The 12,356-nt window shown below is 46.8% G+C and overlaps 2 protein-coding genes across 2 annotated transcripts in view; one reads left to right on the top strand and one right to left on the bottom strand.

Annotated features, from left to right (window-relative positions):
• Positions 1-44, bottom strand: part of CD3D (CD3d molecule) — a 1,591-nt gene extending 1,547 nt beyond the window's left edge. The window contains exon 1 of the mRNA XM_026040273.1: positions 8-44. Coding sequence (XP_025896058.1) covers positions 8-44 — 37 coding nt within the window. The remainder of the gene's footprint in view (positions 1-7) is intronic.
• On the top strand, positions 43-11,888 carry ZW10 (zw10 kinetochore protein). Its single transcript, XM_026040266.1, has 15 exons — positions 43-375; positions 1,316-1,417; positions 1,590-1,667; positions 1,807-1,966; positions 2,112-2,258; positions 2,897-3,088; positions 3,755-3,915; positions 4,562-4,744; positions 5,264-5,502; positions 6,696-6,767; positions 7,416-7,585; positions 8,224-8,354; positions 8,845-8,976; positions 9,645-9,847; positions 10,352-11,888. Exons 1-15 carry the CDS (start codon positions 43-45, stop codon positions 10,470-10,472), a joined length of 2,424 nt encoding a protein of 807 aa, XP_025896051.1. The 3' UTR covers positions 10,473-11,888.
• Positions 11,889-12,356: the final 468 nt, after the last annotated feature.

Here is a 12,356-nt window from a genome sequence, read left to right as displayed (position 1 = left end):
GTCCCGCCGCTGTCCGCCTTCCCGTGGTGCTGCGCGGCGGCCATGGCGGCGGCGGCGGGCTCGCTGGTGGCGGCCGTGCTGGCGCACTCGGGCCGCCTCGACAAGGAGGACCTGGGCTCGCGCATCGCGCGCCTCTCCCGCCGCGTGGAGGAGCTGAAGGCAGGCGCGGGGCCGGGGCCGCGGCCGCGGCCGGGGCGGCGGGCGGCGCGGGGGGTGACCGTGCCGCCGCGTGTGCCGCAGGGCGAGGTGTGCAACGTGATCACCAAGAAGTACAGCGAGTTCCTGCCCAGCCTGCAGAGCGCCGAGGAGCTGGTGGCGCAGGTGGAGCGGCTGGCCGGCAGCATCGACGCGCTGCGCGCCCGCATCGAGAGCGAGGTCGGCCACCCCGCGCGGCCTGGCCGTGCCACGCTGCGCTGTGCCGTGCCGTGCTGTGCCGGGCTTCACGGTGCTGTACCGTGCCGTGCCAGGTTGTGCTGTGCCACGCTGTGCCGCACGGTGCCGTGCCCCGTTGTGCCGTGCTGTGCCGCACGGTGCTGCACCATGCCGTGCCAGGTTGTGCTGTGCTTTCCCATGCTGTGCTGCACGGTCCCGTGCCATGCTGCGCTGTGCCATGCCGTGCCGTGGGCAAGGTGCAGGGGACAAGGCCGTGAGCCCTCGGGAACACCGTGAGCTGACCCACGGTGTCGTCAGGCCTCCAGCCCGTGCCGAGAGCTGTCATCAAGGCACAGCCCTGCACTTGCTGCGCTGGACCCCGGACAGAGCCCCCCGGCGCTGCTCCACAGGCTGCTGCCGCCGTCCCGCATGGCAGCGGATCCAGGCCCGCCGCCTGCCCGGGCCGGCGCCGTCCCGCTGCCGTGTGTGTGCAGGCCTGCGGTGTCCGTGCCGCCTGCGCACCGGGCACCATCACAGAGCCAGCGGCCCCAGCGACTCCTTTCGCTGCCCTTAGGATGCGTGCAAGGAGGGGCGTGAGTGTGCTTCCCAGGAGCTTGTTTTGTTTTGACTGCATTTAGAAACTGTCCTTTTTCTTACAGTGACTTTAAAATCCTCCAGTGTTTTATTACAAGGGAAAACAGTTCATAGGAGTTTCTCATGCTGATAAGGATCTTTTTATCAAGAAGTAAAATAGGTGACCGCAGCAGTTGAGGATATTATTGTTATGAAATGATAAAGCAGATAAACTGCTTTAATTGAATCTTTTACTTGCTCCTCAAATTAGTCTAAGAATTGAAATACTTTTAAATCTTATGTGCTTATTACTTTTAAGAGGAACTGTGTCAGAAAAGGTCTGGATGCCATGATGCGTCCGCTCCCTTAGGTTCAGCGAGATCTAGATGTTGCCGTGGCCGAGTTTACTGAACTGAAGCAGCAGCTGGAGCGCGACACGCTGGTTCTGAGTATCCTGAAAAAGCTACAAGAGGTGAGGCGGGAGAGGGGGGCAGTTGCTCTGTGGTGGTTTTCCTCCTGCTGCTCAGCCTGCAGCGTTATGCTGAGCTCTTCTGAGTAATCAGCTCCTGTGTCTAGCCGTGGCGTTCAAAAATTCATCTTATAGCAGATGTACAGTTACCTGTGATCCTATTTGTTTGTTGCAGTTTGATACAGCTATTAAGGAGTATAACACTGCATTGCTGGAAAAGAAGTATGTTGCAGCAGCTCAACAGCTGGAAAAGGTAATGATGGCTTCTCAAGCACATGACAATTTTGTTCATAAATACTTTCCATAGATTCCCTGGGGTTCTTTTGTTAAAAGGCCAGGGGGGCAGCAGTTGCCCTTGTTTTGCGTTTGGCTCTTTCCGCCCTTATGACTAGGCCCGAAGGAGCTTGAAAACGCTGGAATCCCGTAAGGGCTTTGAGCTAAAGATCCTGAAAGCCCTTGGCACGGAGCTCACAGTGCAGACACAAAACATGCTCTATCATCTGGGAGAGGAGTGGCAGAAGTTGGTTGTGTGGCGGCTTCCTCCTTCCAAAGGTAGGCACAACTCGAGTCGAGCGTTGATCAGACTCTGGGAACCCCATTAAGTGGAAACGGAGAGTCTGCAAGCACCGCAGTCACTTCTCTGCCTGCGATAGTTCAGACCTCGCTCTGACGGAGAGATCTTGCTTCTCTTCTTTAGCAAGCAGCAGCCTGGAGTCAGCGCTGGCCTCAGAACTGCACTTGTGCACAGTGCCATCAGAAGAGGGGTTGGCTGGCCCACCCGTTGCCTCTGTGCTGCAGGCCTTTGCTGTCCTAGGAGAACTGCACTCCAAGCTCAAAACTTTTGGTAAGACAGACCTTGGTTCTGAGTAAACACAGCTGTAGTGCTGGGCTAGGTGTGAGCTCAGATTTGTTGCAAGAGGCTTATTGAGACCCAGGTCCACGTGAGCATTACACTGGCAGGCACCTTCTTACTCTTTTGGCATGTGTTTTTCGGCAAGCATAAGGTAAAATCTCTAGTTCTTATTATCCTAGTAAACTGGATTTGTGGCTATGTGGTTTCATGGTCTCGTGTTCAAGCAGTTTTTCCAGTTACATGCTCTTTCTCTGTAAAGAGCATGACTGCTGGTGACAGGCAGACGCTGGGCTTCAGCCGGCCCAGGGCTTGTAAATCAGGAAGCATAGCAGATGCTAAGATAGGATTTAATGCTGCTGCCTGCGAGATTGTTTCTCTCTCTCATTAAATATGTTAGGCGTTTAGTATTTGTTAGGCATCCCTCTATGTGTTATTTGAGTAAAACGGGCTTGAAAGAAACCAAACTCAACCTTTTATCGCATGCACGTTCCCTGATAGAGGCACTCACGAGAGTGTTTCCTCTGCCTTATCGGAGCTATCCCAAATCCAAAGGAGTCTCCAGTGGGCCCCTCAGGAGCAAACAGCCTGCCTTCCACTGCTGAGAGCCTGTCTTCTTTTTCCTTCCTCAGGCCAGCTCTTGCTGAAACACATCCTGAAGCCACTGATTTCTTACTCATCTCTTCGGCCATTGGTAGAGGAGCAGTCAGATGTGGTCATCCTGCGTTTTAAGTCCGAGGAACCTAACTTGGATAACACTTCTCCTGTAGAGGTTTTTGAGAAGATTAAGCAGATTCTAGAATTTCTTCACAAGTATCTGCTGAGTAGGTAGTTTTCCCCTATTGCAGCCGGACGGAGTTGCTGCTAAGCACTCAGCTCACGTCATTGTAGCGGAAGCTTTTTGGAACTTCGGTTTATTAAGCAGCATTGATTTAGGCGTATGGTCTAAGCAGCTTTTAAGTTGCCATGCCATGCTCTGGGGCAGCTTGGCAACTTGCAAACTGAACTTGCTTGCCATACTGTGAAAATGAGAGAGAAACGTGCTTTGCCTCAAAAGGACCAAGCAGTTCCTTTTGTGGGGGAGCAGTCTTTCTCCTGAGACCAGTCAGTGCAGGGATGATCTTTGCACACCACAGGTCCAAAAGCTGGGAGTCGTGTCGCAGCGCACAGAGCTCCTCACTCAGGCTGGTTCCACTCAGGATCTTCTCTTGCCTAGAAGCTGCTCTGGGCTTTGCTAGCATTTCACAAAAGAAGCATAGAGAGAAAATGGTTCAGTTTACATATAGCTGTAGTTGTCTGCGTGGCATAGATGGTTCCACGTGCCCAGGGAGGCCTAGACATAAAGCGTACCTCCATAATAATCCTCCATAATAATGGTTACGGAAGAACTTGAGAGATGCTGCTCTGACAGGAGAGACTGAATGAATCGGTGGAGGGTCTGGTCAAGAAGGAAGGTGTGTTGAAATTCCTTTGTGTTCTCTTGAATCCAGATGTTCCTCTTGAGGGCGTGGACGACAAAAAGGAGTGCAGGGTTATACTGTCAGAACTGCTGGGTGATATAATATGGGAAGAGTTATCTGACTGCCTCATTCAGAACTGCCTGGTGAATTCAATTCCAACCAATAGCAGCAAGCTGGAGCAATATGTAGAGGTAGGACTCAAATCTTTCAAAAATGCATGGTGGAAATTCCAGATACGTAGCTTCAGCAGCAAGTGTCTCTCTCCTCTCTTTTGCTGAGGCAGAATAACATGAAATACTCCTCTCAGTTAAGCTGTGGCTGGGAATTTACTGCAATGTTTACCTTTGTTTTTATGATCACGGCAGTTTCTTGTGTTGGCAACCTAGGGTTTTTTTTTTTTTTTTTTTTTTTTAAATCTAACCCAGTAAAATAGAAATTAATGGCAATGAGGTGTGCCAAACAGCTTTGCCTGAAGAAGGGGCTGTTTCACAGGCAAGCAGTGACAGGACAAGCACTCCAATCCCTTTTCCCTAGGTAGGCTTGTACAAGGAAATGTGACGGGATTACTCCTTTGCTTTTTGAGTTAGGTTGCCTGTAGAGTTGGGGGGACAAAGTTGCAGTTCAGAGAAAGTAGCTGCATGTTTTCCGGGCCTCAGAAAATTGAGCCATGTGTTTCCAAAGCACCATTGAGGAGCTGTCAGATGGTTAGAGCCCTTTCAAACTTCCTCTCCTGCTTTGCTTTCAGCTGAGCGGAAGAGTTTATACCCTGCTTTCTTTCCCGGCTTTGATTTTAGAAAGTTCCCAAGTACTAATGTAGTGCTGTCTGCTTTTTCTCAGGTGATTAAGTCCACAGAGGAGTTTGAAAAAGCCTTGAAGAACATGCAGTTTTTGAAAGGAGACACAACCAACTTACTGAAATATGCCCGTAATGTCAATTCCCACTTTGCTAACAAGAAGTGCCAGGATGTTATTGTGGCAGCCAGAAAGCTGATGACCTCAGAAATACACAATACTGTAAAGGTGCTGCTTGTTGCAATATACTTTTTTTTTTCTTTTTTAAGTGCAGAAAAATGGTAGAGCTAATGAAGAGTTGTCCAAAACACTGGAGTCCTTTTTCACTGAGGACTCATTTGATCTGGTTCTTTGGGGATTTCAACATAAAACAATTTCAGATTGTTTTCTGGTTGGCTAGTTGGTTGGTTGGTTGTTTTTAATGGTGCTCTAGTGCATTATTCCACTCACATGATCTTTCTTAAAATACTTGCAGTTCTGTTTTATAAGCTTTTTCTGACAATTGTCATAAGCACAAAAAAGAAATAGAATATCATTTACAGAGCTAGCTTCTCTGCTGAAATAGTGTATAATCTGTTTCACAGACTGCCAGATCACTGTTAAAACAAGTGGCCTCTGGTAGAGACTTCTGGAGGCTTGCAGCCTATCTGCAGTCTCAAATCTTTTCATTCAGTGTTTCATTGTCTTGGGCAGTCTCCTTTTTGTGGATTCTGAATTATGTTTTACCTCTCTCATGTTGTCCCATAGATCTCACCTGATTCTTCTGTAGCACTACCAAGACTTCCTGATCCAGGGGCAGGAGATCATTTGAAAATGGAGAAAACTTCAAAACTTCTGCATAACGAGATGATGATTTTGGAGAATGACTCTAAACTGAGCCAGCACACGTTTTCCCTGCCCGCATGCCGCATCAGCTCTTCAGTGGAGGAACTGATGGATCTGGCTTACCAGACACTTCTGGAGGCGACAGCCAGCACCGATCAGTGGTAGGATTTCTGTGACAGCAGGTAGCCCTCAGATGTGAGATACTTGCTGCTTTTGGCAGCGCTGGGCATCTGTTAGGAGATTAAAATCAATTTAGAAGAGTAGCAAACGTTTAAAAATGAGAATGGATCATTAAAAGTGATGGGTGTTCGGGCTAGAGGCTGAATGCCTGGTGTGAGCAGCAGAGTATCACTTGCTTAGGAAAACAGCAGCCGTCTCCTCTTATCTGAACAAACTGGTAAGTGCCGGAGCCCCTTCTTAGGCGAGTTCATGTGCCCGGGACAAAAGCAAAGAGCTGCAGTTCTGCACCTGACAGGGCTCTTCAGAGAAAACACTCCGGCTTGCTGGCTTTCCACCTCAGGCTTTATTCTCTGCTTTATAAACTGGAGCCCACAGTCTGCAGAGGCAGTGAGGGTTCCCTAGGTGCTGAGCACCTCTCAGCGTGCCGTGTCGGGGAGAGGACGGGCTGCTGCACGCACCTACTGGGAGAGGGAACACTATCCTCTTTGTCCGTGGGGTTTCACGTATCTCCCTTCGACATATGGCGTGGGGCTCCTCTGAAGCTTCCCCGCGCTGAACTTGAGAGTGCAGACATTGTCAGCTGCTTGTCCTCTGTGGGACAAGGTCGGCACAGCTTTTGTGAGCGGTCTTTGTGAGTTTTCCAGAATGCTGCCTTGATTGACTTTGCTGTAATTGATCCTGACAATTCATTCTTTGTGTCCGTAAGGAAAATGTGCTTCGCCACTCATCAAACCTGGTTGTTTTTGCAGAAAAACGGAAAACAAACACTGCAGACACTTTTATTAGTTTCTCTGTGCCCAGGGCATCGGTGCTTCGTGATTTCTTGATGAGAAAGGGACGTGTATTTGCGAGTTGTCCTTGCCTCTTATTCCTTAAGTGCAAAGGGCAGTGAGAAAAGGAAAGTTTTGGAAGGTTTTCTGGAAGCTGCTGAAGCTCCTGGTCAAAGTAGGTTTCTGAATGAGAATTGGAGCCAGCAAGAGTTGTCGTCTTTGTTTCTCTCTCCCTTTTTTCTGCTGGCTTTTGTTTTTAAACAGTCTTTCAAAAATGTCTAAGTGGACCATTAGAAAATCCTGTCGTTGGTCTCCAGTTTGCTTTCCTTTGTCTTCTTTCAGCGCTGAGGAATACATATATTAATGCTGCTAACAAACTAACACGATCCTTATTTTTGTTTTAGCTGTATACAGCTCTTCTACTCGGTGCGGAATATATTCCAGCTGTTCTATGATGTAGTGCCAACATACCACAAGTAAGTGTGCACTTGTGTGTTATCTGGGGTTTATCAGCCCCACTTACTCTCCATTTGTCCAGCACAGCCAAAGATTGCTAAGGGTCTTCTTCCAGTGGAAAAAGACTAGTACTCTTAATCTATTATTAAGTTATACTGGCAGAGTATTTGTGTGAGAGGTTTCAAGAGTTTCTGGGTTGGAGGTCTTATGACCCAGGAGGATGTTTTTAATATGTCTTTGACAGGACTTACGCTGGTTCTATGTCTTCTGATCCGGGGAGGGCAGGGAGATTTAAAAAAAAAAAAAATTGAAACACAGAATTGTGTCCGAGGACACGGGTGCATTACTGAAAAGGCCTCCTCTTTCCTCATCATTGAGCTATAACAAAGTGCCCATCTGCTGGGAATTGCATTGTCAGGAAATGGTGTGGGTGTAACGCACCCTTGGAAAGCTGAAACACCTTTTCTGCCTCGGAGGCCCTTTGCGCATCCGAGAGGAGGCTGAATGCGCTTGCTCTGGCTGATGCCTTTATCCAGCATCGCGTGCAGTTAGATGCCTGCAGCATTTGTCTCGAGACGGAGGCTGCATTTCTCAGGGGTAGGTATAGCCGTTTTTTAGCAGAGCCGGATCCAAGTAAGTATGTTCTTTTCTCCTCCTTCCTGGGACAGAGAGAACCTGCAGAAACTGCCCCAGCTGGCAGCCATTCATCACAACAACTGCATGTACATTGCTCACCACTTGCTCACCCTGGGACACCAGTTCCGGTACCGCCTGACCAGCATCTTGTGCGATGGAACAGCCACTTTTGTAGATATGGTGCCTGGTTTTAGGAGACTTGGTAATTTCACCTTACCCTTTTTAAACAGTCGGATGAGTGCAATGGTAGTTCATGCTGAATTTGCTTACAAACAACTTAAAATGTAAGTGAAGCTTCGAGCTAGAACAGTGAGTTGCTATTTAGGAATTTTCCTACCTTCTGTGTGACGGAGTCTGACAGAGCTTTATGAGTCTAGGCAAGAAGGTCTTTAAAGCCTGACTCTTAAGTCTGGCTCTGCTCATCCAGCGCACAGTTTCCAAAACAATTTCTTACTCTGAACGAAGAGAGGCTGTTAGAGGATCGAAGAGATCCTGCTTTGAGATCTGCTCTTCTGTCTCTTGATGCCTTCTTTAGGTCACTCTATAGAAAAAAGAACTGAGATATACTTGTGTCAGCCTCACAGGTGCCTGTCGTCCATAGTTACTCCTGATACCTCTTTCTTATAAGCTTTGTGGCTATCAATGCTCTACAAGACATTACTGAATCTCTAAGTGACAGTGCACGCCTGGTTAATTTGCTCCACGAGACTGATTAGAGGCTGGAAAGCGCTTTAAAAACCAACATGGCAAGTTGATGATTCAGCAGTTGCACTCTGCAAATAGGCAAGGCCAATTATTATCTGTTTATGACCCTCCCTCCGCCCTTGTTTGCTCCTGAAGGGATGGAATGTTTTCTGGCCCAGATGCGAGTGCAGAAGGGAGAAATACTGGAGAGGCTGTCAAGTGCCAGGAATTTTTCCAATATGGATGATGAGGAAAATTACTGTGCAGCAAACAAAGCAATAAGGCAGGTAAGCAACACAAATTGAGACCTAACACACCGTTGTCTGTAGCGGTCCACGAGTCGGTACAGTCTCCGTCTTGAGAACTGGGGGTGTTTCAGCAGAGTAGAATCCACAAACAGCTATTCCTGCTGGTCTGGGTTGTATTTCCCTGGGCTATATTACCTCCTTTTATAAAACTGAAACATTTTCTTGCTCTGAGATGAAATGAAAAGTGTCTAACCTTTGGGAATATTTGCTCCCAAATGACTATATTTTTAAAGTATTTCATTTTTCAAGTTCTGTTGCACTTGTGATGAACCTTAGTGCAAACTGTATATTCTGCCTTTTTTTCTTTTTCCTCTTGGAAAGCCTATTATGTGCAATAGCTTGATACTTCTTTGTGTTATTCTTCTTTAAAACTGTTTTCTGTCCACCTGCAGTCACCCTACCCTACGGTACCTCTCTTGTACGTTCTGTTTGATGCCACATCAGTTAGTACATGGTTGCTGTCTTCCAGGTGTTGCATCAGTTGAAAAGACTGGGAAAAGTCTGGCAAGATGTCCTTCCTGTGAATGTGTATTGCAAGGCCATGGGGACGTTGCTGAACACAGCCCTCACAGAGATTGTCACGAGGATCACTGCCCTAGAGGTAGCGGCGTGACGTGGACATTTAACACAGCACGTACTGAAAAACCGGTGAAACGTCAAACTATTTCTCACTGCTTAAACCGCAGTGGTTGCTTCCGATTTCATTTCCATTTGATTCCCAGGATGTTCAAGCTGCGTTTAAGCATTTGTTAGCTTATGTGGGGACAAACACATTTATCCTAATACATTTCTTAGTGAAAATACCTTTTTCATGTCACGTAATAAAATGTGTTTGTGCATTTGTAGTAGCTGTAATCTACAGCAAAGGGCACCCCCACTCAGTTAAGCCAGTTGTGCTTTTCTAGTTTACAGGACACTTGCTCAGACTGTGCTTGCAGTAAACTCTGCTTTCATTGTTGGCCTGGCATTACCTGAACAATTTCCTTATGAATTGTTCAGAACTCATCAGAACAACTCCGCCACACCATGAAATGCTTGCTGTGCTATTAAGATAACTGCTCAAAAGCACAACTGTTGGTCTAAGGGGACTGTAGAGAACTTGCTGATACTAGCCATTCATGAAATAGGTCGTATCAGTTTGAGAATATTAAGCACAGTCCAGACCGCTGCTTTTTGTATTCACATAGCCGCTCTTTTACCTTTCATTTCCTGCTCCGTACTCCCTAAATATATCTAACTGCTTCTTCGCTCACATGTGTTAAATTCCAGGATATCTCTGCTGAGGATGCAGATAGGTTGTACTCCCTCTGCAAGACCATGGTAGAAGAAGGACCCCAAGTTTTCACCCCGCTACCTGAAGAGGACAAAAATAAGAAATACCAAGAGGAGGTTCCAGTCTATGTGCAGAAGTGGATGACATTCAAAGAGCTGATGATCATCCTGCAAGCCAACCTCCAGGAAATAGTAGATCAGTAAGTATCTTACCTTTCAGTAGGCCTGGCAGCTCTTTACCTTGGTAATGCGTTGCTGGGAAGTGCTCCGACACCAGCAGGGCCTCGCAGGCCGGGGACCTTGCTCTCACAGAGGCAATTACCTCTAATAAAGAGGTTCAGAACAGGTTTGAGATTCAGGTATTGGCTCCTGGGGCTATTTCCTGGGTGCGTGTTTGTAGTGCCTTTCACGCTTGCCATCTGAGGAGCAATGGAACGTGTCCTCGGCAGCCTAAAATGAACGGCACAAGCTGCGGAGAAGGCACATGCTGCATGCAGCTCACTGGAGCTGTCTTGTCTCTAGCCTTACTGCTCTGACAGGCCTAGAACTTCTTTACACTTTAAAGTGACCTTTAGCCAGTCAGCATCTTGGGCTGTAAGACCGGGACAACTGCAGTGGTTTATAGTGAGGGCTCAGCTTGTTTTAGCAAGAAGTTGCTGTGCAATCTTGTGAAGTAACGATGCAGTTACTTTTCTCCCGCTTAGGTGGGCGGATGGGAAAGGACCTCTTGCAGCTGAATTCTCCCCAGTGGAAGTGAAGAGTCTTATCCGCGCCCTCTTCCAGAACACAGAAAGGAGAGCAGCAGCTCTGGCCAAAATTAAATAACGGTGCGTTTGCTCCTGCGTGTTCCCTCTTCTGATGAAACAAGACAAGAGTGAACCGAGTCTTTCAGCTGGTTTTTGATTCAACCCTTTTGTACTGGTATAGAAGACGCTTACCATTAGGCAAAGTGCTTCCTGGAGGCTCGACTGGAGAGAAAAACGTTTCCGAGCTCAATATCCTTGGGGCAAACAGGGGAGTAGTTTGAGGTCTGGGACTGGAAAATCAAAGGTGGCTACACATAGACACTAACTGCTTTGCTCCGTCTGCCAGGTCAATGGAGTTAGGTTTCCTTCTGATACCCTTCTTGAGCTGGTGGGCATACAGTCCTGGTGAAGAGATGCTTTTGGTGATGTTTGCTAAATTCCATTGTCCAGGATGTCCTCTTCCTCTAAGCTCAGCCTAGGGCAATTAAGTAAATCTTTTATCCAACATCTCATTGCAAGAATAGGCACTGGTGTCAGGTGGGCCTCCCGTGCAAGAGCTGTGGTGCTGTACTGTGTCATCTCGAGATTGCTGAGGGGGCTTCTGGAGGGACTTTTATTTCTCACTAGCGAATCTTACCTATGCAGTTTTACATCAGGGCACGTACGCCCACTGTATCTTACCTCATCCGTCCTTGCACATTGCATATGAAACCCACAGACGTTGATAGCTTTGGGGGTTCTAAGACTGCTGAAGTGCCAAATTTTGCTCTTTCCTGCCCCTTTGCTCAGGTTTCTCTGAAAAGCAGGTCTCTAAAGAGCGAAAATGTAAGGGGGAGAGGGAAAGATGGTCCATGTGTATAAGTAAACTGTATACTGGTTCACGATGTTTTGTACAAGTGACAAAATTACTCTGGGCTTTTTATTTCTCATGGAAAATACTTTAAAGAGACTTAGAAGTCTTTAGTCTTGCTTTGCCAGCTGTGGAAGTGAGTTCAGCCGCTTCTTTTACTTTTTCATTGTGTAAGATGGAGGTAGCTTTGGCACCTACTGTCTTTCTGCCATTATCTCTTTCTGTGCTTTTAGAAGAGAAATGTAAATAAATATAACTAGGAAATGCAGTGTGCAGTCATAGCATTGTCTTTCAAATTACTAATCTAACGTAGTAAGTGTTAGATGGATTTACTTTATGCTTCAGCATCTACCAGTCCTTTTTACAACAACGCATTTGCCATTTAACCCCTTTCTCCTGAGCACACCTATCACTATTATTTCACCTGTCCTCTATCAAATTCATAAAGCCTCATAGAAAAGGATTTGGAAAGGTTCATTGGTTAACAAGAGAAATGGCTAAAGAATATTAGGAAAAGGGTAGATAATTTGTCGTCTCGATGCCCTGTTTTCCTACTGTGCACCTCCAAAAATTAAGTCAGGCAAACAATTTACCCATAGCGAGGCTGTAAATAATCAATTATCGAGTGCATGGGAGTACGATGGGTTGTTTACTTGCAGTCTTGGCTCTTAAGACCGTGCAAAGCAGAGGAAGCCCCTGTGTTCTTATTGTAAAACGGCCCTTTTTGTTTGATGAGAAATCTTCAGTTTCACTGACTTCTGGAAACATTTGCAAAAGGCCGGAAAGAAATGCTACATAAGGCATTTTTAAGGGAGCTATTTTTTAAAAGCAAAACATTAAGTTACTATATCAAAAAAAAAATCAGCTACTGAAAATAAGGCTATTAGAAAAAGTAAAGTATATTTTTAGTACTTTTTTTTATTCTTAATGCCCTCCAGTAAGCTATTTCCTTTACTGTTCCACGGGCCTGCCAACAGAAATAGAGAGCTGGCTGTCCTGGACTCTCTTGCAGTAGCAAACTCTTGATTCTGAGAAATGTACAGGTTTTATTGAAATGTCACCAATAGCATTTGTTGCAATAAAGTCAAGATGTTCTGGGTGCTACATACGTGG

Source organism: Nothoprocta perdicaria, unplaced genomic scaffold, assembly GCF_003342845.1.
Source record: "Nothoprocta perdicaria isolate Ctin4 unplaced genomic scaffold, notPer1 scaffold_252, whole genome shotgun sequence".
Taxonomy (NCBI): domain Eukaryota; kingdom Metazoa; phylum Chordata; class Aves; order Tinamiformes; family Tinamidae; genus Nothoprocta; species Nothoprocta perdicaria.
Note: the sequence above shows the minus strand (reverse complement) of the source record. Positions and strands in the feature narration are given on the sequence as shown.

Excerpts from the sequence above, each read along its gene's own strand:
- ZW10 (XM_026040266.1), top strand. The coding sequence starts at position 43 with ATGGCGGCGGCGGCGGGCTCGCTGGTGGCGGCCGTGCTGGCGCACTCG. Across the intron at positions 2,259-2,896 it reads CTCCAAGCTCAAAACTTTTG|GCCAGCTCTTGCTGAAACAC; the intron begins GTAAGACAGACC and ends TTCCTTCCTCAG. Across the intron at positions 8,977-9,644 it reads CGAGGATCACTGCCCTAGAG|GATATCTCTGCTGAGGATGC; the intron begins GTAGCGGCGTGA and ends GTTAAATTCCAG.